Source organism: Myotis nattereri (assembly GCF_964212035.1).
Source record: "Myotis nattereri genome assembly, chromosome: 18".
NCBI lineage: Eukaryota > Metazoa > Chordata > Mammalia > Chiroptera > Vespertilionidae > Myotis > Myotis nattereri.
This window is the reverse complement of record NC_138093.1, coordinates 15,398,862-15,424,572: the sequence shown is the minus strand read 5'-3', so window position 1 is coordinate 15,424,572 and position 25,711 is coordinate 15,398,862. Positions and strand designations below refer to the sequence as shown.

Genomic DNA, 25,711 nt, shown 5'->3' with positions numbered 1-25,711 from the left:
GCCTCAACTGGAAGGTCCACCTAAGAGGACTTTAAAAATTCCTGCCTCTAAAGTTTTTTCTTTGCAGTCTAAGGAAGAACAAGAACCCCCAATTTTGCAACCAGAAATTGAAATTCCTTCCTTCAAACAAAGTCTGTCTGTGTCTCCTTTCCCAAAAAAGAGAGGCAGACCTAAGAGGCAAATGAGGTCACCAGTCAAGATGAAGCCACCTGTACTATCAGTGGCTCCATTTGTTGCCACCGAAAGTCCAAGCAAGCTAGAATGTGAAAGTGACAACCATAGAAGTAGTAGTGATTTCTTTGAGAGTGAGGATCAACTTCCAGATCCAGATGACCTAGATGACAGTCACAGGCCAACTGTCTGTAGTATGAATGACCTTGAGATGGAACCAGATAAAAAAATCAAGAGAAACAATGGACAATTGATGAAAACAATTATCCGCAAAATAAATAAAATGAAGACTTTAAAGAGAAAGAAACTGTTGAATCAGATTCTTTCAAGCTCTGTAGAATCAAGTAATAAAGGGAAAGTGCAATCCAAACTCCATAATACAGTGTCAAGTCTTGCTGCTACATTTGGCTCTAAATTGGGCCAACAGATAAATGTCAGCAAGAAAGGAACCATTTACATAGGAAAGAGGAGGGGTCGAAAACCAAAAACTGTCTTAAATGGCATTCTTTCTGGTAGCCCTACTAGCCTTGCTGTTCTTGAGCAAACAGCTCAGCAGGCAGCTGGATCAGCATTAGGACAGATCCTTCCCCCTTTACTGCCTTCATCTGCTAGTAGTTCTGAGATTCTTCCATCACCTATTTGTTCTCAGTCTTCTGGGACTAGTGGAGGTCAGAGCCCTGTAAGTAGTGATGCAGGCTTTGTTGAACCCAGTTCAGTGCCATATTTGCATTTACACTCCAGACAGGGAAGTATGATTCAGACTCTTGCAATGAAGAAAGCCTCAAAGGGGAGGAGGCGATTATCTCCTCCTACTTTGTTGCCCAATTCTCCTTCACATTTGAGTGAACTCACATCTCTGAAAGAAGCTACTCCTTCTCCCATTAGTGAGTCTCACAGTGATGAGACCATTCCCAGTGATAGTGGAATTGGGACAGACAATAATAGCACATCAGACAGGGCAGAGAAATTTTGTGGGCAAAAAAAGAGAAGGCATTCCTTTGAGCATGTTTCTCTGATTCCCCCTGAAACCTCCACAGTTCTAAGCAGTCTTAAAGAAAAACATAAACACAAATGTAAGCGCAGGAATCATGATTACCTCAGCTATGACAAGATGAAAAGGCAGAAACGAAAACGGAAAAAGAAATATCCCCAACTCCGAAATAGACAGGATCCAGACTTTATTGCAGAGCTGGAGGAATTAATAAGTCGTCTAAGTGAAATTCGAATCACCCATCGAAGTCATCATTTTATCCCCCGGGACCTCCTGCCCACTATTTTTCGAATCAACTTTAATAGTTTCTACACACACCCTTCTTTCCCCTTAGATCCTTTGCACTACATTCGAAAACCTGACTTAAAGAAGAAGAGAGGGAGGCCCCCCAAGATGAGAGAGGCAATGGCTGAGATGCCTTTTATGCATAGCCTTAGTTTTCCTCTTTCTAGTACTGGCTTCTATCCCTCTTACGGCATGCCTTACTCTCCCTCACCCCTGACAGCTGCTCCCATAGGATTAGGTTACTATGGAAGGTATCCCCCCACTCTTTATCCCCCTCCTCCATCTCCTTCTTTCACGACTCCACTTCCACCTCCTTCCTATATGCATACTGGTCATTTACTTCTCAATCCCACCAAATACCATAAGAAAAAGCATAAGCTGCTTCGACAGGAGGCCTTTCTTACAACCAGCAGGACTCCCCTCCTTTCCATGAGTACCTACCCTAGTGTCCCTCCTGAGATGGCCTATGGTTGGATGGTCGAGCACAAACACAGGCACCGCCATAAACACAGAGAACACCGTTCTTCTGAGCAACCCCAAGTTTCCATGGACACTGGCTCTTCCAGATCTGTCCTGGAGACTTTGAAACGCTATCGATTCGGAAAGGATACTGTTGGAGAACGATATAAACATAAGGAAAAGCACCGGTGTCATATATCCTGCCCTCACATTTCTCCTTCAAAAAGTTTAATAAATAGAGAAGAACAGTGGATCCATCGAGAGCCTTCAGAATCTAGTCCATTGGCCTTGGGATTGCAGACACCTTTACAGATTGACTGTTCAGAAAGTTCTCCAACTTTATCCCTTGGAGGATTCACTCCCAACTCTGATCCAGCCAGCAGTGATGAACATACAAACCTTTTCACAAGTGCAATAGGCAGCTGCAGAGTTTCAAACCCTAACTCCAGTGGCCGGAAGAAGTTAACTGATAACCCTGGACTGTTTTCTGCACAGGACACTTCACTAAATCGGCCTCACAGAAAGGAGCCACTGCCTTCCAGTGAAAGGGCAGTACAGAACTTGACAGGTAAGGGTCATTTTGTTGCCTGTTAACTTGTGTTAGAGAACTAGATTACTTGTTGATTTTTTGTGGGAGAAAAGGGGAGAGAGAGAGAGAAACATAGATTGGCTGCTTCCCGCATGCCTTCTACCAGGAATTGAGCCTGCAACCTGGGCATGTACCCTGACTGGGAATTGAAATGGCAACCTTTCAGTGCATAGTACGGTGCCCCACCAACTGAGGCATATCTGTTAGGGCCATGTACATGAACTTTTAATAGATGTAATCATTTTTGTTTAAAAGTTCTTGTTTTCTTTTTCTTTTTAACTTATTTTATTGATTTAGAGAGAAAGGGAGAGGGAAACATCAGTCAGTTACCACCTGTATGCACCCCAACCAGGAATCAAACCCACAACCTGGGCATGTGGCCTGACTGGGAATTGAACTGGTGAACCTTCAGTACATGGGATGACGTTCAACCAATTTAGCTATACTCACCAGGGTGAAGTTCTCATTTTCATTTGTTGTGAGAAGTGAGATAAGGCTGGTCTTTGCATTAATTTTGAATTTTGAGAAGAGATACCATTATGAAAACAAGAAATAACAGTCATCTTTTGGAAACCAAGAAAAATTATTTATCTTACGTATTACAGTTTCTTTAGTGAGAAATGGCGCATAGCTATCTGTTAGTCACTATTCAGGATTTTTTTTGTATACACTAATCCAATAGTTATTAACACTTGTTGTTCTAGGACAAGTATTTTATTAATTCTGTATGTCTCATAATAAAAATCTAAGCGTTCAAATTATCAACCTATAAAATTGAACTGAATATTCAGAGGGACTTCATTTGTAGAGTACATTTAAGTATCTATAAAAGCTACTTCAATTGGATATAAAATAACATGAAACAAATTAAATAATGCATTTGTAATGTCTAAAAAGTGTCTTTTAAGAATTGAAAATAAAATTAAGAAAGAGGAAGCATTACCCATTCAAATGGGACAGTAATTTTCAACCTTTGTCTCATGGCACACATAACAAATATTTTTGCCAACTTGACAAAAGAAAATAGGCATAATTTTGATTCATTCAAAATTATGAACATTGGACAGCTATTGTGTTGGGTAAAAAAGGTCAGTGCCCTGACTAAATAATCAGGTATTGCATGTTTTAAAAATCCATGTGGCACATCAGTGTGCCTTTTGTAGCATACAAGTTGAAAATCATTGATATAGAAGATATCTCTAAGTCAGGAGTTGTTGTTTTTTTATCAAAGATCTCAATTCTGAGGCTTTGTAAATAATTTTGGGACGTTCATAAAACCTCTGATGTTGAAGTAAAATTGTGTGTATATTTCAGGAGAAAGTCCATATGTTTCATCAGATTCTCCAAGTAAACTTTTTTTAAGACTCAAAATCACTTCTGATTAGTATGGTTTAAGAAGTGTTTTTCAAAGTGATTTGCACATAGTAAGCACACATGTTAATTGTATTATTCATCCATAAGTTTAAAAACCTGTGCATTTTAGGAAATGATAAAACCCTCAAAAACAAGTTTTTATTCCTGATTTTCATTATGAACTTGTAAAAAATAAAAGCTACCTTGGTAGAAAAAGCTGAACATTCTTTAGTTTTGTGCATCTTTAATATTTGTTTAATGAAAGAGAGAAAGGCAATCTGAAACCTTTTAGTAAGTAACTATATATATAAAAGTCAATGCAAGAGCTACCCCCTGGTGGTCAGTGTGTTCCCACAGCCAACCTCCCCTGCTGTCCAGCCTCTTGTGGTCCCTCCCCCCGAACCCTGGGCTGGGATGGGGAACTAGGGGTGGGTGGCGGTGGACACGGCCCCTTCCCCAAGGGGGCCAGGGGCCGGCTCCCTCCTTAGGGCCAGCGGCAGCCTCCTGTGCCCCATCCCTCCCCCTGGCTGCCCACCCACTGTGGCGGTGGCGTGGTGGCAAGGGAAGGAGGAGGGGGGCAGGCAGGGAACCGTGCAGTGGCAGGGCGCCGATGATGGCTGTGTCAGCATCCAGCATCAGCATCTAGCGCCCTTTCCTTCCGCGCCTGGCCCGGCGACCATCACCTCCTCTCCGGCCCCGTCCTGATTGGCCTGGCCCCAATTGGCCCTGATTGCCTGCCAGGCCTAGGGACCCCACTCATGCATGAATTTTGTGCACCGGGCCTCTAGTTTAATTATAATACTCTTGGAGAAGATAGGATATAATGCACTCCCTACCCTTTCTTTTGTATATTTTATTTATTTTTAAAATTTATTTTTAATTATAGTTGATACAATATTATATTAGCGCCAGGTGTACAACATAATGATTCAACATTTGTATACCTTTACAGAGTCATCACCACAATAAGTCTAGTAACCATCTCAACAGATTTTTTAAATACTATCTGCCAGGCATTCTACTTTGTGGGTACTTGTGATAAAATAGGTTTATTGTTCTCATGGAACTTACAGTGAAGGAGGTGGGTAATAAACAAAAAAATTACACATTAAATGTGAGTACATGTTTTATTTTTTTTAAAGAAAGTACAGCCCGGCCTGCATGGCTCAGTGGTTGAGCATCGACCCATGAACCATGAGGTCACAGTTCGATTTCTGGTCAGGGCACATGTCCAGGTTGCGGTCTCGATCCCTCAGCCAATGGACGATTCTCTCTCAGCATTGATGTTTCCATCTCTTTCTCCTTCTCCCTTCCTCTCTGAATTCAATAAAAATATATTAAAACAAAACAAAGAAAGTACAGGGTTCTATGAGAGCCCTGAAACAGGGACCCTAAACTTACCTGAAGGATAAGCAGCAGTTAGCTAGGTAAACAGAATTCCACTTATTTTCATTCATTGACTCATTCATTTATTGAATTCCAAAACATCTAGCACTCTTCTAATCACTGGCATATAGTAGAGAAAAGACATGATCTCTGGCCTCATTAACTTTCAGCTTAGTGAAGGAAGATAACACAGTGGTAAGTATGTAAATAATGGCATAATTAAAAAAACATACTGTTAATATAACATTGTTAAAGTGGATAATTAGGGGAGAAATGGTACCTATTTAAATAAGAATTATTAGCTATTGCTTGAGGATAAAAAGTTGAAACTTGAAAAATGAGAAGCTACTAGCTTCTCAAGCTGAGGAGTGAAGAGCTACTTACAAATCCTGAACTGGAAAGGAACTTAGATATTAAAAAATAATGGGGAAGGTTAATTGTTGTAGAAGAGGGACTACAAAAGAGAAGATGGTGAGAGTTGTGGTGAAAGAAAGAAGCCAGCCCTAGCTGGTGTTGCTCACTGGATAGAGCGTCGGCCTCCAGACTGAGGGGTTCCAGGTTCAATTCTGGTCAAGGGCACATGCCTGGGTTGTGGGCTTGATCCCCTGTGGGGGGCGTGCAGGAGGCAGCCAATCAATGATTCTGTCATCATTGATGTTTTTCTCTCTCTCTTCCTTCCTCTCTCTGAAAGCAATAATAAAAATACATTTTTTAAAAAAAGAAAGAAGCCAGATCATATGTTAAAGATTTTTTATTTTATACTAACAGCAAAAGACAGGAGTATTGGTTTTAGATAAGCATTTTTAAAAACCATTCTGGCTCATGTGTGAACATTAAACTGTAGAGGACAAAAATAGTTACAGGAAAACCCGTAGGCAATTGCAGTAGTCTAGATGAGATAGTGTTACTTAGATGAGGGTGGTGGCAGACATCTGTGTGAACGTTTGAGAGATTGTGATGCTTTGCCCTAATACTACAGAGAAGACAGGAAGAACAGATTTCGGGAGAGCACGTTTGTATTTAATATATATATATATATAAAAACTTTGAGATGCCTCCAGAACATTCAAGTGGAAGTGTTGAGCAGGCAGTTGGATATCTTGTTCTGGAGCTCAATATAGATGTTTGAGCTGGAGATATGGGCATTTCACTGTGAGTTTTAAAACTTGTTTGGCAAAATCATTCACTAAAAATGAAAAGGCTTCTGAGAAAGATAGAGTTGGGAGCAGATTCTCAAAATCTATGCAACTTTGTAACCAGAGCACCAAAGAAACATTCTAAAAAGTTCTAGCTGTAATTTAAAAGATACGTTAAATTGTTTAATAAATAAAAAAATACTATAGTAAACAAGGGCCTTAAAATTTTAGGAAAATAAGAAGGTAGCTTGATAGAAGGGGTTATAAAGAAGGTCTGAAGTTGCTCAGTTGTTGACACAAAAGTGTAACATTGGCAGATAAATGAAGTGATGCCAGATATAGCTAGTTCTGGTTTATTGTCTTTGTTTCTTTCGTGTGAAGATTGGGGGAAACCACACAATACGTACTTGTAGGTAAGTCTGTGACCAGTTGGAGCCATAAGGATGAATGTGGGATGAATGGCCATTCTGAACAAAGCTGCATTGCTCCATGGTTTACTGCATTTATTTTTTGTTAATGTACTCTGTTCAATTGCTAACTTGGCGCTTCAAAAACATTAATGTGCTTTGAAAAACCATTTATGAATTCACACAACTTCCATATTATCCTGGTATTCTTTTCTTTATCAATTTTATATGAGCAATTATGAATTATGTATTTATTGATCAGTCATCATAAGAGTGATAATATTTCCCTACAGAGAGCAAGAAAAGAGGAGTGCCTTGGTCAGCTCTGAGAAACTGCAGTATTTAAAATACTGGTTAAAATAGTGGTTAAAAACTACCAGCCTTTGGTTTTGACCTCTTCAGTTTTTAAATATGTTTTTTATAATTGACTAGAGGCCTGGTGCACAAAATTCTTGCACTCAGGGCGGGGAGTCCCTCAGCCTCACCTGTGCCCTCTCGCAGTCCAGGAACCCTCGGAGGACGGCTTAGGCCCGCTCCCCACCCCCCTTCCGTGGACATCGTTAGTGCTGCCGTGGAGGCAGGAGAGGCTCCCGCCACCGCCGCTGCGCTCCTTGGCCGTGAGCTTGGCTTGGGGCTTCTGGCTGAGTGGCACTCCCCCGTGGGAGCACACTGACCACCAGGGCGCAGCTCGTTGTTGAGCATCTGCCCCCTGATGGTCAGTGCACGTCATAGCAACTGGTCGTTCTGCTGTTTGGTCAATTTGCATATTGGCCTTTTATTATATAGGATTTTTGAGAGAGAGGAAGGAAGAGGTAGAGAATTAGAGAGAGAGAGACATTGATGTGAGAGAGAAACATTGATCTTTTTCCTCCAATACGCACCCAACCGGGGATTGAAACCTACAACCCAGGTATGTGCCCTGACTGGAAATTGAACTGGTGACCTTTTGGTGTACAGGGCAATGCTCAACCAAGTAAGCCACACTGTCTAGGGCTCCCTACAGTTTTTTAAAAATTGCTGAAATTTGAAAATCTGGAGATTTCACATAAAACTTAAAGATTCTGCTTCTCTTAAGAAAAAAAAAATCAGAGCATCTGACAGCAATCCACGTTTTCTGGATGACATTAATGGTTGGGTCTCATAGTGGCAGCCATCACCATCCCACTTTAATTAGGGTATGCATTCTTCAGTTTGCCTCAGTCCATCAGTTTCCTATTGTGTGTTATGTATGCCCCAATTCAGCTATTTAAGTAGTGTATCTGGCGTCAATGAGCATTTGCACTTAAGCCCCCTAATTTAAAAGTAGTGAGAAGGCCCTAGCTGGTTTTGCTCAATGGATAGAGCATCGGCCTGGGGACTGAACGGTCCCTGGTTCGATTCGGTCAAGGGCACATGTCCAGGTTGTGGGCTTGATCCCCAGAATCGGGCGTGCAAGAGCCAACCAATCATTGATTCTCATCATTGATGTTTCTCTCTCTCTCCCTCTCCATTCCTCTCTGAAATCAATAAAAATGTATTTAGCCCTAGCTGGTTTGGCTCAATGGATAGAGTGTTGGCCTGTGGACTGAAGGGTCCCCAGTTCAGTTCTAGTGAAGGGCACATGCCCGGGTTGTGGGCTCGATCCCCAGTAGGGAGTGTGTAGGAGGCAGCCGATCAATGCTCTCTCTCATCATTGATGTTTCACTCTCTCTCTTACTCTCTGAAATCAATAAAAATCCTATATAATAAAAGGCTAATATGCAAATTGAGCAAACAGTGGAATGACCAGTTGCTATGATGTGCACTGACCCCCAGGGGGCAGACGCTCAATGCAGGAGCTGCCCCCTGGTGGTCAGTGCTGTTCAACCAGAAGCCCTGAGCCGGGCTCACGGCTGGGGAGCGCAATGGTGGTGGCGGTAGCCTCTCCCGCCTCCGCAGCAATTGGACATCCCTTGAGGGCTCCTGGATTGTGAGAGGATGCAGGCTGGGCTGAGGGGGCCCTCCACCCCCCACCCCCTCCTTCAGTGCATGAATTTCGTGCACCGGGCCTCTACTACATATATAAAAAAAGATATATTAAAAAAATACATATATTTTTAAAAAGTAGTGAGAAGCCCTGACCGGTTTGGCTCGGTGGATAGAACCTGGACAGAAAGGTCCCAGGTTCGATTCTGGTCAAGGGCATGTACCTTGGTTGCGGGCACATCCCCAGTAGGGGGTGTGCCGGAGGTAGCTGATCGATGTTTCTCTCTCATCGATGTTTCTAACTCTCTATTCTTCTCCCTTCCTCTCTGTGAAAAATCAATAAAATATATTTTAAAAAATAAATTAATTAAAAGTTGTTAGAAGGAGTTTAGAAGAGTTGGAGAAATTTAGGTGAAGGTGAAGTGAGATGTCAAGCTTAGGTGGTTGACTATCATCTACATGGACATTAAAGGCATCTAAGAGGCCATATGAAGGACTTAGTGGTCTCAACCTTCCTCATGCCGCGACCCTTTAATACAGTTCCTCATGTTGTGGTGGTCCCCAACCATAAAATTATTTTTGTTGCTACTTCATAACTGTAATTTTTCTACTGTTATGAATCGTAATGTAAATATCTGATATGCTATGTGTGTTTTCCTATGGTCACGACCCACAGGGTGAGGGTGAGGGTGAGGGTGAATGTGAGCTTGATTTCAGGGTCCTCAAGGAATGAAACAGCAGGGAAATTTATGTGATGCAAAAATATCTACTTTAAGAACAAGAACTTGTCCCTTTTTCCCCTCTCCTTTAAAAAAATAACATACAAAAACAGTGAGACCTCTCTGAAGTTGCTGCTCTGACACCAGTTCTCTGTCACCAACTGGTTGTCCTACACAATTAATTTCATTTTTTTCTTTAAAAAAATGTTTTTAATGTGTTTTTATTGATTTCAGAGAGAGTACAAGAGAGGAAAAGGGAGATTTGAAACATCAATGATGAGAGAGAATCATTGATTAGCTGCCTCCTGCATGCTCCCTACTGGGGATCAAGTCCACAATCCAGGCATGTGCCCTAACTGGGAATCGAACCAGTGACCTGATTCATGGGTTGACACTCAACCACTGAGCCACACTGGCTGAGATATTTCACTTCTGACACCTGCAGTTAGGGAAGACCCCACAAGTTAAGAGCAAAGTTCTAAGGATGACTGCCTCCATTTAAGATGCTAGCTGAAAATTTCGTTGTCCCCAATTCTCCCACACTTCTGCCTAGCCTGCTACAAATTTGGGGCTTCCCACAATCCTTCAGGTTTGATAATTTGGTAGAATTACTCAGAACTTACTGAAAGCACTTATTTATGATTACAGTTTTATGTTAAAAGATACAGATTAGGAATTGAAGAGATGCATGGGGCGTTGTCTGGGCTGAACAGGGGGTACAGAGCTTCCATTCCCTCTCTGTGGGTGTGTTGCCCTCCCAGCACATTATTGTATTCACAAACCAAAAAGCTTCACTAGGTCTCTGTGTCTGGAGTTTTGATTAGGGTTTCGTTATATAGCCATGAATGAGTAAGTCATTGGCCATGTACTTGAACTCAATCTCGAGCTCTCCTTCATCCACTTTAGATTGGGCTGGCCCAAAGTTTCAACCCTTTAATCATGTGGTTGGTCTTCTTAATAGCCAAGCCCCATCCTAAGCTTCTCTCAGGGTCCATCTTAAATGACCTCTTTGGCATATTGCACACTCCTATACTCAGAGAATTCCCAGGGTTTTTGAAACTACGCCAGGAATCAGAGACAAAGAATAGATATACAAGGGTGGACAGAAAGTAGGTTTACACTTGGAAGTAACTCAAACAGTTTATTTTTATTTTTTTCATTTTAGTCTATTTTATTTTTTTTCAATCTTTTCTTTATTGTTTAAGGTATTACATATGTGACCTCATTCCCCCCATTAAACCCCCCCCCTCATTCCCTCGCCCCCCTGTTGTCTGTGTCCATTGGTTGGGCTTATATGTATGCATACAGGTCTTTTGGTTGATCTCTCCCCTTTACCTCCACCCTCCCCTACTTTTTCCCTCTGAGGTTTGACAGTCTTATCACTGCTTCTCTGTCTCTGGATCTATCCCTTTTCATCAGCCTATGTTGTTCACTATATTCCACAAATGAGTGAGATCATGTGGTATTTATCTTTCTCTGGCTGGCTTATTTCACTTAGCATAATGCTCTCCAGTTCCATCCATGCTGTTGCAAATGGTAAGAACTCCTTTTTTACCGCAGTATAGTATTCCATTGTGCACATGTACCACAGTTTTTTAATCCACTCATCTCCTGATGGGCACTTAGGCTGTGAAACAGTTTATTTTTGTATTATTAATTATTATATTACTTTCCATACAAACAACTGTAAACCTACAGTAGCCCACTCCTGTATTATTTATTATACTAGAGGCCCGGTGCACAGATTCGTGCTCTGGTGGGTCCCTCGTCCTGGCCTGCGCCATCTTGCAATCTGGGACCCTTTGGGGGATGTTGGACTGCCGGTTTCGGCCTGATCTTCACAGGCCAGGCCAAGGGACACCCCCCCCCCCCCCCCCGCGCATGAATCTGTGCACTGGGCCTCTAGTATGCATATATGATCTTTGGTTAATCTCTTCCCGCCCTGCCCCTGCCCCCCTTCCCTCTGAGATTCATCAGTCTGTTCATGTTTCAATGCCTGTGCGTTGAGCATCTTCCCCCTGGTGGTCAGTGTGCATCATAGCTACTGGTCAAATGGTTGGATGGTCACTTAGACTTATATATATATATATATATATATATATATATATATATAGATCACAAGTTTGCATTCTTCTGTTAATTGGATTGTATCTTGGAATCTCTCCTCTTCTTCTCAATTACTGTTGATAAATGGATAGAAGTGGAGCTTGTTTTCTAATAGGAATTTTATTTCAGGTACACATGAAAATTGGTTTACCTACCCACTTAAAACCAGTTGAGAAAAAATATTTTTAGTTAAGGAAAATAAAAGTACTAAATAAGTCATGAGGTATCTTATAATTAAATCACTTTAAAAGTAAGAACTTATTTTGTTTAGGCAAAGCTTTATGTATTTGATCTTTTAATCTTAACTATTTTGATAGTAGCTGTCCCTTCAGCAGATATTCTGTATCTGTTTTTTGCCAGGTGCAAGGAATACAAACATGAATGAGATATAATTTCCACTCCCAAGGAATTTATAGTTTAGCAGAAAACAGACATGTACACAAATAACTTGATAGCTGCTAAAGTTGAGATATTCACAACATGTTTTGGGGAGCACAAAAGAGAGGGACTTACTTAAAAAAAACTAGGAAAATGTTTTAAGTATGCAAAGACTGGAGGGTGAAGACTACATCTTACAAATAAGCTTCTCTGGATCTGATACTGTGTTTAGATAACTGTAAATAGTCTGGTCTGGGACCCAGGAGATGAGGCTGGAAAGATAGGTATAGCCTCTTGTTTATAGAAGATACCAAAGAGTTTGGCATTTACCCTGTAGTCAATGGGAATTTATATTTTTAAAGTAGAAGAATGATTTGTCTGAGTTTATATTGATCATGGTATGATAGATTAATTAGAGAAAGATCAGGTAGACCAATTTGGACATTTTCCCACCCAAATAGTATAGGGGCTTTAACTTAGGGGTAGTGAAGACATATTCAGAAGTAAATTTACAAAAGGAAGGGAAGGGGGAAAGATTTTAGAATGTCTTCAAGATGCCCTTCTTGGGCAGTTGGTGATGTGAAGTGAAAAAGAGGTAGGAGGTGTGCAAAAGGAGAAGGTTGGAGATAGAAAAAGGATGTGGGTTTATGCTGTTTAGTGAGATAAAAGGATCTGTTGCTCAAAAGAGAAACCTGAAACTACAAGTTTTAGATGTGATTGTTGAAGTCTTGAGGAACAATGATATTTAGGGTGAATATACTGCATTTCCTAAGGGAACTTGTAGTCAAGAGTGCCAGGTGCTACAGACATCTGTTAGATAAGGACTAAAAGTAGATAGTTTGCTTTGGCAGATTACCTTTTGTGATTTTAAGAGCCATTTCCATAGTATCAAATACTAGATTTCTTCGGGTTAAGGAATGAAAGGAAAATGAGGACATGCAGACAATTAAAATTCTTTACAGCTTTAAATTTTGTAGCGATTTTGTCTGGTTTATTAATTACTCTTGTAGTGTCAGGGAAATAATTGCATTTTCTCAATCTGTGATTATTTCAGTGTCACATAGTTTTTCTTCTTAACCCTTTGCAGTCCAATTTTATTTTTGGAACTCAGACAGTCTGGTCCAAATTAATTGACGAGATTGAAGGTTGAACCTGTTTGCGGACCTCAGCCTCGACTTTGGACCTGCTCCTAGTGCCTGGTCTGTCGAGTCAGCCTCCATGTTGGACCGAAAAGGGTTAAATAAAAAGCATAACTAAACATCATGCTAATTTTAATTGACCTTGGTCTTCAGTTGATATATTTTCTATACATGACTTGAAGATATATTCATTATACATTAATTGGTATCCTGTTAAAATGTCCAAAAGGCTACTTACTATACCGTGTATTACAAAATGGTCAGTTATCTTTGTGACATTTTTATCCTAGAACAGAGCTCAAGGGCCACAGCTGGAACAATTTAAGCAACAAAATAAATAATAAGAGTATTGGATTATAACCTAAAGAATAATGTAAATATCCATGAGTCCATGCCAATATCAATAAATGATTGATTAGATAAATGGAGGAACTTGTTGATTATGGACTGAATTTAGTGACCTAGTTCCAAAGAACAGAGTATGGAAAGGAAAAAAAATAGTAATTTTATAATAAAGAAGCCTAGCACACAGCACCTTAGCCAAATACAAGGTTAACTTCATCAATAATAAATCATCATGGCAATATGTATCCTTTGATATAATATGATTGGAAATTCTTTCCAAAAACCCATAACACCAGTCTAATCATAAGAAAACATTTTTTTTTTTTTTTATATTTTATTGATTTTTCACAGAGAGGAAGGGAGAGAGATAGAGAGTCAGAAACATCGATGAGAGAGAAACATCAACCAGCTGCCTCCTGCACATCCCCCACTGGGGATATGCCCGCAACCCAGGTACATGCCCCCGACCGGAATCGAACCCGGGACCTTTCAGTCCGCAGGCCGACGCTCTATCCACTGAGCCAAACCGGTCTCGGCAAGAAAACATTTTTTAAAAAGGACATTATACAAAACACCTGACCAGTACTCTTTAAAAGTACCAAGGACTTGTAAAAAAAAAAAAAAAAAAAAAAGATTGAGGAATTGTCGCAGATTAGAGGAGATTAAGGAAGTATGACAACTAAATATGGTATGGTATCCTAAATTGGACCCTGTAACAGGAAAAGGAAATAAGTCGAAAAATTGTCTCAATGTTAATTTCATAGTTTTGACAAATGTGCTAAAATTGTGTAAGATGTTAAAATTAGGGGGAACTGGGTAAAGGAAGAGAATTCTTACCCTGTACTGTCTTTGTAAGTTTCCTGCAAATTTAAAATTATTTTAAAACCAATTTAGCTTTTTTTAAAGAGTGGACTATCAAGGACTTTCAATCAAGATGGAAAGTAAACACTATGCTTGCCTCCTTCTGTGGCTACATCAAATTTGCAACTAAATTATAGAACCATCTGAAGACTAGGTGACTTAGATATTGCACCTGCCTGCAGGAAAAGCTCCAGGGGCAAGCAGGGAGGAACTGAATTGTCTGGCTTCAGGGTAAGGGGTGGAGGGGCAGCTCTCTCCCAGAAAGAAGTTCTGGCAGGCACCATTGTTTCTTTGTTGCGCTCTCCCACACAGCCGGCAGGTGCAGGCAGGTGCCATATCTGAGTTCATCCACTTGGTCAACACCACTCCTCCCACTCTGGTGATTCCGAGTCTTGAAGCCCTAACCTGAACCTTTTCCAGCAACTATTTCTTTTTTATTTTAAATCCTAACCTGGGGATATTTTTCCATTGATTTTTAGAGAAAATGGAAGAGAGAGGGAAAGACAGAAATACTGACGTGAGAGAAACACATCGATTGGCCTAGGCAGGGGAAGACCCTGCAAACGAGGTTTGTGCCCTTGACTGGAATCAAACCTGGGACCCTTCCGTCTGTAGGCTGACACTCTATTTACTGGCTAAGGCTTTCAGCAACCATTTCTCACAAGCACCCAGCCATTGCTCACACTATGGACTTTCTTAAAATCAAAGATTTGCAAACCCCAAACAAACTGTAGCTGACTTGTGGTGCCCTATACTGTACCTCTTGCTAAGTGACCCCTGGCAATAGTGGCACCCAGTCTCTTCAAGATGCCTCCACGCCTAGCACAGTCAACTACCAAACACTGATCACTTTGTAGCTCCTACCAGGTGGCCCTAGGTCAGACACAGGCCTGGAGCTGTACCAGAACTCCTCCCAAGAGGTCCAGGATCAACACACCTGGTAGCCAGTTTCACACAACACCAGAGCACCATTCAAATAGATCCACAAATGACACACACAAAGGGTGGACTCCGCAGGCACCAGAGCCCCACTAAAGCAAATTCTACTCTGTGGGGTCAGCCCCTGAAAAACAGCTCATTGTAGTCCTGTATAGTCCTCAGCCAGTCAGCCTGAAGTGCCAGCAGCAATTAAGGCCCAACTACAGCAGGAGGGCAGACAAAACTCACACAAGCGACACCATTGGACCACTCAGCTCAGGTGACCTGGGAATATCTGCCACTGGGCCCCATAGGACACCTACTATATTTGGCCACCCTGCAAAGACTGAGTGACATAGCAGATCTACCTAGTACATAGAAACAAACACAGGGAAGCAGCCAAAATGAGGAAACAAAAGAACATGACAAAACTCCAGAAATAGAACTAAATAAAAATGGAGGCAAGTAATATACCAGATACAGAGTTCAAAAATTTTGAACTCTGTATCTGGTATATTTTTATAAAGATGCTCCGTGAATTTAGGGGAAGAAAAGATGAACTCAGTAAGAACTTACTCAGAACTTACACAGTGATAGAAACTATAAGAAAGAACCATTCAGAAATGAAGAATACAGTAACTAAAATTAAGAATACATTAGATGGAATCAGTAGCAGATTACAATAAGCAGAGAAATCAGCAATTTGGAGTACAAGGTAACAAAAAATACCCAATCAGAACAGCAGAAAGGATAAAAAGTTTTTAATGAGGATAGTATAAGTGAACTGTGGACAATATTCACATCACAGTAGTATCAGAAGGAGAACGAGTGGACAAGCAATGGGGAATATATTTGAAGCAATAATGGCTGAAAACTTTCCTAACCTGGTGAAAGAAATAGACATACAAGTCCAGGAAGTACAAAGAGACCCAAACAGGATAAAACCAAAGAGGCCCAAACCAACATCAATCATGCCAACAAGAGAATCTTAAACGAAGCATGAGAAAAGTAGTGAGTTATATACAAGAAAGCTCCAATAGGACTGTCATCTGATCACTCAACAGAAACTTTGCAGACCAGAAGGTATTTGAAATATTCAAAGTGATGAAGCAAGGGTCTATACCCAAGATTCTACCCTGAAAGGCTATTATTTAGAATCCAAGGGGAGATGAAGAGCTTCTCAGACAAGAAAAAGCTAAAGGAGTTAGTATTAACTAGTATTACAAGATACTTCAGATCAAAGGACATGCATACACACACTAAAAGCAAAGGGATGGAACAAGATATTTCATGAAAATGGAAAAAAAAGGGGGGTAGCAATACTTATTACAGACAAAACAGACCCTCCCCCCAAATTATAAGAGAAAGTTCATTGAAAGTTAGGTAGTAGAAGTGAAACAAGGGTGCTATATAAACTCAAAAAACAAGCTACGGAGGTAGAAGAAGGGTTCTTGGAGCTTAGGAAAGGGAAAGAAAAAGCAAAGCAAAGGTAACTCATCAGAGAAGAAGGGAGAGGTATAGGTGAGCGGGAGTGCCCAAAATAGACTTTAATTTGATATATTTTCATTGATTTCAGAGAGGAAGGGGGACAGAGAGAGAAATGTCAATGATGAGAATCATCAGCTGCCTCCTGCATGCACCCCCACTGGGGATGGAGCCCGCAACCCAGGCATGTGCCCTTGACCAGAATCGAACCTGGGATCCTTTAGTCCACAGGCCAAAGTTCTATCCACTGAGGCAAACCAGCTAGGGCCCCAAAATAGACTTTGAAACAAAGGCTGTAATAAGAGACAAAGAAGGACATTTGCATATGTAATAGCCAAGATATGTAAGTAACCTAAGCATCTATTCATAGATGACTGAATAAAGATGTGGTACATACATATATGCAATGGAATATTAATTGGCTATAAAAAAAGAATGAAATCCTGACCGTTTTGGCTCAGTGGATAGAGCGTCGGCCTGCAGACTGAAGGGTCTCAGGTTCGATTCCTGTCAAGGGCATGTACCTTGGTTGCGGGCACATCCCCAGTAGGGTGTGTGCAGGAGGCAGCTGATTGATGTTTCTCTCTCATCAATGTTTCTAACTCTCTATCCCTCTCACTTCCTCCCTGTAAAAAAAAAAAAAAATCAATAAAAATATATTTAAAAAACAAAAGAATGAAATCCTACTATTTACAACAACATGGATGGACTTACGGGGTATTATGGTAAGTGAAATAAGTCAGACAGAAAGGCAAATACCTATGATTTCCCTTATATGTGGAATCAAAAAATGAACAATACAGATACAGAGAACAAATTCAGAAACAGAGAACAAATTGATGGTTGTTATTTGGTAAGTCAGGGGGGCTGGGGTGAAAAGATGAAGGAAGTAAGAAGTACAAATTGGTAGTTACAAAATGACCTCGGCGATATAAAGTGCAGCACAGACAACATAGTCAATAATAACCTTGTGTGGTGTCAGGTGGGTACTACTTATTGGGGGGATCACTTTATAAGTGTTCCAATAAAACAGACATAATTGGTAAGTTATGGTGATGTAAATTTGAGGAAAAGTAAATGAAATCAGATTAGTGACATAGGAATGATAGTCCATATGTAGCCTGGAGCAAGGCATTTAACCTTTCCTCTTTTTTTGTAATAGGGGCTCAGACTGATTTGGGTCTAAACAAATTAAATCTCATAAAACCTTAAAAGAATAGCAGGTCTAATCATTATAAATGATATGTGTGTGGTGGTTAGCGTTTTTCTTAAGTTACATAGTCTTTTATACTAGCTGTTATCTACTAACAGTCTAAAATCAGCTTGCTGATAGTGTACACTTTAAGTGGGCCCAGGTTTCTGGTTTCAACCAATCCTGATAATTCTATTTCATTAAGTATCTGTATTAGGTAGACATGAAATAGACATGAACTAGACCCAGTGAGAAAGAATTTGTGACCTGTAGTGGCAGATTCCATTCCTGATTTTTAACATTTTCAACTCATGGCTGGCTGCATATGTCAGAACCTATAACCTGATTTCAAAAATGGAGTGAGCACTATCATGTAGTATTTTTGCTTTGACAGATTACAGATTATAGAAAAAAAAAAGATAGGGAAATTATTATAGGTGTTGATAACTATTTTGTCCTCCAAGAATAAATTAGTGGTAAATTTTTTTTGTTCAGAAAAAGTATAAACACTGTAAAAGCATAATAGTTGAAGCAAAGTGTACCAATTTTTGTTTTCTTCTTAACTGAAGAATGTAAGCATTGATCAGAATTTTCTGATTTATAACAATTTCTCTAGCATGGTGTATAAGATACATTCATAAGTGAAGTATGAACATGTGGAGATGAAATCAGAAAATTGTAGTAGTTAGTGCAGTTTGGGGAATTTCCAGAAGAATTTCATTTCAGTGAACTGATTTGGGCCTTATGAGTAAAGCCCAATTAGAAGGAGAAAAACAAAACCAAAAACAGAACAGAAAAAGCAATAAACTAGGAGAAAACAGACTTTTTAGCTTAAAAATCACCAGCATAGGCTCTGAATCATTTTCTCTCAATTTACATTTAATTGGCGAGTCAGGTAAAATTTTTGCTTTCAGTAAATGTATTTCCCACAATTGGAATCAGCCTTTTTTATTGTGGAACCAGTTCTTATCTCTCATCAGTCACCTTATTCAAAAGAACCTTCCAGGGCTACTATGAACTATGAAACATAGCAAAGGATTCGGAACTTGAAACAAAAAACTTTGATCAGACATTTTCAAATAGTTTGGTATTTTGCATTCATATTCTTTTACTATGGTATCCATTTTTATTATAACCAATTTTGATTCAGTCATTGTCTAATAAACATTACTAATAGCCTTGACTTATAAATGATAAAGGAAAAGGAATTTAAAATTTTGCAACTATTTTCGTTTTGGTGAAAAATGATTTAAATATTAGAAATTTGTTTTAAATGTTATTTTACAATCAGTTTTTCTTTGAACTGATTATTGCATAGTACACTTCCAAATCTAGCATACTTACTCTGTTTTACCCAAAGATATTTCTTTCTAGCATTAGAAACATCAAAGAACCTGTTGCTCATTCAAAGCATTGGATAGTTACTTGGATCTTTAGTGTTGAATTCCCAACAGTGCATGACCAAAATTTATGCTATATTAAGTTATGAAAGTTTTAATGGGTTTAAACTAAAGAAGTACACGTTTTATCCAACTGTTGCTGGTTTCATTCACTTGCTGTTGTTGGGTTTTTTGCTAATTTACATTTGCAAATTCTTCGTTTAGTTGTCTAGGATACTTCAATGAATTAGTTTGAATCTTTGTATTCCAGTGTTTTCTTTGTGATGCCTTCCCCCCATCCCCACAGATAATACTATTAGTGGAAATTTTCTCTATTTATGTAGATATCTTTGCCCATTTGACTCTATCTTTACACCCAGGCATCTATAAATATAGTATTCCTTTTTTATTGTAGATTTCAGTGCCTCCTGTGTAAACATCAATTAAGATGTCTTGTGGCAGATAAACTTCAGAACATCATCTTGGTTTCCACTCATTGTTGTGTATAATGCGAAGATTTCCAGATGCTCATCCCTTTAAAATCTACTTATGTTCTTTTTTGTTTTTTTTCAACTTTCTGGCATTCTTATCCATGATTTCATCTTATGGTTTTGCTATAAAAGTACCATCTTTCCCCTTTTTGTCTAATTTGACATAGAACCTATCTTAATCTTTAAAAGCTCATCCAATAGTGGCCAAATAAAATCCAAAAATCCTACTATCAATACAACTTCCAGGGCTCATTCACATTTCCAAATTTTTTTTAATTCTTAATTCCCTTTTTATTATCCCAATTGATAATATTCTCTTTGTTCAGTTTCCCTCCTTACTAGTAGTCTGCTTTTTTTTTTTTTTTTACATAAGGTCTCTATTTTTCTAACTGAAAAAATGATTTTATTGTAGTCAGCTTACATTTATATTGAATTTCAATTTTATTTAGTGCTTAACCTATATTTTCTCCTTCCTTCATTTATGGGTGTATATTTCTAAACCTATTTCTGAAGCTGTTGTCTAAGTGATGAGACAGTAGTGTTTCTACCTAATAGTTTTGTGAATTGAGGAATTCCCATTTATATTCTTTGTTTTCTTATAAAGTACTTAATTATTTGGCTTTACACTATATTGAAATGAGAAATGATGGGAACTCTCTGGTATCTAAAATTAAAATTATATGAGCTCTTTGTATTATCTGAGGAAGTATATGATTTTCTTGAACTGGAAACTTCTTAAACTTCTTATCCTGTGAGTAGTGGAGAGTCTTCACATATCCCTCCAGGCAGAGCTAAAATGACCACGTATGAGACATGAACAAACATTTGTCACATGATGGAGATAGTAACAAAGCAGTAACTCCCCTGAAAAATAAACTGATTTAGAAGAACCGAAGAGCCAAATAGGAAAAACAGAAAACTACTTTCTCCCCTGGTACAAGAGCTGAATAGAAAGCCAGACACCGTCAGGTTGTGACTCATTATTCCTCACATCTGGTTTTACTGATGTAATCTAGGGCATAATCCCAACCCTGGAGAAGCTATGGTGAAGAATCAGTGAATTAGAAGATTCACTTCGTATTAGCTTTTTCCAACCTTGCTGTTACCAGCCTTGGAGGTACCTATATTACTAGTAATTCTTAATTGGAGGTACTCATTTTAGTAGTACCTCTTTATATTTAAAAGAAGTGCTTAATATTTTAAATTAGTTCCAGTTTCTAATTGGACACAATGTGAGAGTGCTTTAGTAATCCAACGTTCAAGTATATTTATTTGCCTGCATTTTAGTTTAATTTGTAGCAAAGCCAAAAATCAAGCTCACCATGCCTTACTCCATAGTCCATGTACTTAACACTACACTACACTCAGCTCTGCATTGCATTCTGTTTTAGGTTTTGAAAAAGATATATTGGTCTCTTTTGAAATAGACATGCTTGTTCTCTTTGGGTATTACCTTGCTGTTCCCCAGCCACCCAACTGCATAGTGGCACTTATAAAACAGTATACTTTTGGTAGTTTTGGAGATAATGTTTGCAGATTTCATATGATTAGGCCAGTTTTAACATGCTTTTGAACATCTTTTTTAGGTTGCTACCTCTTGCACATAAGTTTATATCATCGTTTTCCAATCTTAAACTTGGTTACATCATTAGTTAATATTGTTTTCAGGTATCCTCATTCTCTTACTGCTAAACAATGTTTTTAAATGAAATAAGGGTCTAGATCTGATGATTACCAAGTTCTAGAGATTGGTGTCTCAGGGATACAACTTATTCCCTTCAAATATGGAATATTGTCAAGAAAAGTTCTGCTCTGTTGAACAGGGAATTCAGACAGACTTTTACAAATGAAAATTGAGAACCTTCCTGAATGAGATTTTATTCTAATCTCCTATTAAATCCTAAGAATAGGCTGCTGGCCTCCATTACTTTCAGGAAATGAAAAATGGCTCAGAAGCTAAGTAAGCTAAGCCATCTCTTTCTCAATTGTTTCAGTTTCTCAGGAATTGCTGTACAATGCTGCCAATAACGATCTCCGGGGATCTGACCCCCATTCCACCTCCCACTGCCTCCTCTGCAGCTCCAGATGCCATCAAAAGAAGGAGCTTTGAAGAAAGTGCCTGTACCCTCTTTTACCCTGAGGTGGGTGAGGCCAGGCAGGGTGATTCTCAGGATATCCTGATGAGCAAAGGTATAGTTGAAGCCTTCATCAAGAATTTCTTGAAGATGACCAAGGAATTTGGGAAACATTACCAAATAGCCTAAAAACTGAAGATGGAGCTCAAGAATGGATGGCACAAATGCCACCTGAAATGTATTATATGCTGGCATACTTGACCCTAAATAAGCTCCTTGAAGACAGACTGTTAACGCTGTTTTTATATCTATTCCACAACCTCTACAATGTCTGGCATAGTAACAAGCATGTAAACTACATTCAATAATATTAGTGACTGAGAGGAAAGACTTGATAGAAAGTGCTCTCCAACCCATCTTTCCTTAGCACTTAATCTAAGAGAATAGTGATAAAGAGAGTTCAGTAATGTCTCAAACTTCTTGGCCACTGTTGTCTTCTGTCTGGCTGTCTCTCTGAGTAGGAAATATCTGTCCAGTATATGAATTTTCCAGTATGAATACTTAAAGTTATGTCTTCACTGATGCCTGGGCTTTTACTTCTTACGTATTTTATTGTATTTAGCTATTTGATGGAAATCTTATCTGAACCACAGTCTAGGGTTTTTTTTAAATCCTTATGTATCTATTTTTAAGATTCAATAGTAAAAAGTCTTGCTTCTTGATTAGATCTTACCTTAGTCATCACTGTGTTTCAGAAGTAGGCTATCCTATCACAAAATCAATTTTCCAGAAATCTAACTTGTTAATCTTGAATGGCAATGCATAGTCTTATATCTTACCTGAGCAATGCTAGAAGAGTCTGCTAAAAGAGTATTTACAGTAAAGAGATTGAAGCTATTATGTAATATAAACTTTTTCTCTTGGAAAAACGGAGATATTAGAAACAGCTGCATTCAGTTCTTCAGCTTGTCCTTCTTCTTCATTAAGGAGTTTGTCCTTCTTCATTAAGGAGTTAACTCTTATTTAGAGGCAGATCTTAAAAATCTCATCTTCAGTTATTTGATTTCTTGTACCTTTTGTGCCTTCAGTTATATGTAAGGCTTTTTATTTGTAACTTTTTCAAGTTAAAAGTGAACATTGCAGAACGCTACTAGTTTTTTGACAAACATGAAATTGACATTCCTTATGTATTCTCAACAGCTAGCTTTTTAGGTTATAAGGAATCCCATCAGGAACAAGTATATTTTATTCAGGAAAATAATCTTTCCTTAATGACTGACTTATCTCTTGAATAAGAGAAGTGTTAAACTATGCTGCATTGACCTGGTGTTTTGGTAAAACTATGAGCCGTTTTGAAGGGAAATTGAGTTTCTTTATCTTCATGAGCTTTTATGTGCAGCTTTAAAGGGGGTTTATTCTATTTCATGGAGAAATGAGTCACTTCTAGAATATGCTGAAGTGGGAAAACAGAATATGAAAATTACCTCTAGATGAATATGTGTATTTTAGGTCTGACTCTTTAATTTTTATCTCTGATTCTGGTAAATGAAACAATCAGGTTGCATTGTAAGTTTTGTTTGTCAGTTTATTTGGTGAATTGGAATTAATAATCAGGAACAGATTTGATTAGGATATTGTTAGTGGTTTTTATCAATAAACATCTCAATTATCTGTTTCAAAGTAGTAATACATAAAAACTGAATTATTCAGTTCATTCTTCCACTAAAACTAGTTTTCCCTCTATTAATCTAACAGAAGAAATTGTGTATATGAAACCTGTGAAATTCTTTTGGCAGCATCTAGTGTGGTTTGTCCTCTGCTTATTGTCCTGTTACTGTCAGCTCAAAAATCATATTACAGGGAATGACAGTGGCAACAACTAAAATGTTACAGTGCTAACAAAGTATGGTTTAACATTTTTATACTGGAATTTTCCTATGGTTTCTATCTTTTCCTGTCTCTCCAGGTTCCCAAACAACCTCAGATAAGTCTTCCCAGCGACCATCAGAGAGTATGAACTGTAGCCCTACCCGGAAGAGGTCTTCATCTGAAAGTACTTCTTCAACAGGCAAGTACTGTTTCTTTAACCAGACTTTAAAGATAATTTCTCATCTGTTACTTGTGAATCGACTTAAAATATAATATTGTATATTTATAAAAATTATAATTTATATTGACTTATAATATAATATTGTATTAAAACAAAGTTGCTCTGGAGTCAGTAACAAAGTACATTGAAACAATATAATAGTCTTCCCCTTTTACTCCTTTGTGTCCAGCTAGACATACAGTAGTCCTCCCTTATCCATGGAGGAACTGTTCCAAGAACCCCATTGGATGCCTAATATCACAGATAATACTGAATCATATGTTTTCTGTTAATGTCTTCCACCCACAAATTTAATTCCTTTTCCATTTTAACTGAGTAATTATCACCCCCATGGCCATAACTTTCAGTTTGAGATGTGACAGCAAAACTGGCATGAATTTCTTTTTCCTTCTTTACAATTTCTTAGATAGAAAATTAATTGTTACTGCCAACATCACTATTCTTGTGATTTAGGGCTGTTATTAATTTAAAAAATAAGGCTAATTGGACACAAGCACTAACTATATTGATACAGTAGTGTCCTATGTTTTCAGATTGATGTTTATTTTACACACACACACACACACACACACACACACACACAAACACACACACGAGGCCCGATGCACGAAATTCATGCAAGGGGCTTGGCCCTCGTAGCCCTGGCTGCCTTGGCCCAGCCCGGCCCTAGCAGCCCCGGCTGCCTTGGCCCTCACAGCCCTGGTTGCCTTGGCCTTCACAGCCCTGGCCTCGTCTGGAAGGTCATCCAGAAGATCATTCTGCTGTTTGGCCTAATTAGCATATTAGCTCTTTATTATGTAGGATTTTATTGATTTCAGGGAGGAAGGGAGAGAGAGAGAGAGAGAAATATCAATGATGAGAGAGAATCATTGATCAACTGCCTCCTGCATGCCCCACACAGGGGATTGAGTCCACAACCTGGGCATGTGCCCTCTCCAGGAATTGAACCGTGACGTCCTGGTTTATAGGTCGACACTCAACCACTGAGCCATACCAGCTGGGCATCTCATCATTGATGTTTCCATCTCCCTCTTCCTTTCCCTTCCTCTATCTGAAATCAAGAAAAACATACGTATATTTTAAAATATGACATTCACAAATCTCTGAGATATACAAAAAAATTTATAAGGTTGTAAGAAGAATATTAGTATTTATTTCTAACCTCAAAATTAGTAATGTTTATGTATTTATAATTAGTAATATTTATGTATTTTTTATATTTTTTTATTGATTTCAAAGAGGAAGGGAGAGGGAGAGAGAGATAGAAACACCAATGATGAGAGAAAATTCTTTTAGGAGTTTTATGGTGTCAGGTCTTACACTTATGTCTTTAATCTCTTTTAAGTTTATTATGAAACAGGTGTATGAAACTAGCCTGGTTTTTTTATACATTTTTTACATGTATCTATCTAGTTTTTCCAACACCATTTATTGAAGAGACTATCTTTACCCATTGTATAATTTTGCCTCTTTTGTCATAGATTAATTCACTATATAGGTGTGGGTTTATAGTCTGGTCTCTCTATTCTTTTCCATTGTCCTATTTGTCTGTAGTTATGCCAGTCCATGCTGTTTTAAGTATAGAAAGAACTTTTTTCTTAAGATTGCTTTGGCTAGTCTGGTCTTTTGTGGTTTCATATAGATTTTTCAAGTATTTATTATAGTTCTGTGAAAAACGTCTTTCATATTTTAGTAGGGATTGTACTGAATCTGTAGAATCTTTGGGTAATATGGAAATTTTAATGATGTTAATTCTTCCCTATCCATGCATTTGTAATTGTATTTTCCATGT

The 25,711-nt window shown here is 38.7% G+C and overlaps 1 protein-coding gene across 1 annotated transcript in view; it reads left to right on the top strand.

Annotated features, from left to right (window-relative positions):
• Window positions 1-1,024: 1,024 nt before the first annotated feature.
• The window catches only part of ASH1L (ASH1 like histone lysine methyltransferase), a 99,801-nt gene continuing 75,114 nt past the window's right edge, over window positions 1,025-25,711 (top strand). The window contains exons 1-3 of the mRNA XM_081112211.1: window positions 1,025-2,474; window positions 21,729-21,924; window positions 23,776-23,877. Coding sequence (XP_080968337.1) covers window positions 21,750-21,924; window positions 23,776-23,877 — 277 coding nt within the window. The 5' untranslated portion in view covers window positions 1,025-2,474; window positions 21,729-21,749. The remainder of the gene's footprint in view (window positions 2,475-21,728; window positions 21,925-23,775; window positions 23,878-25,711) is intronic.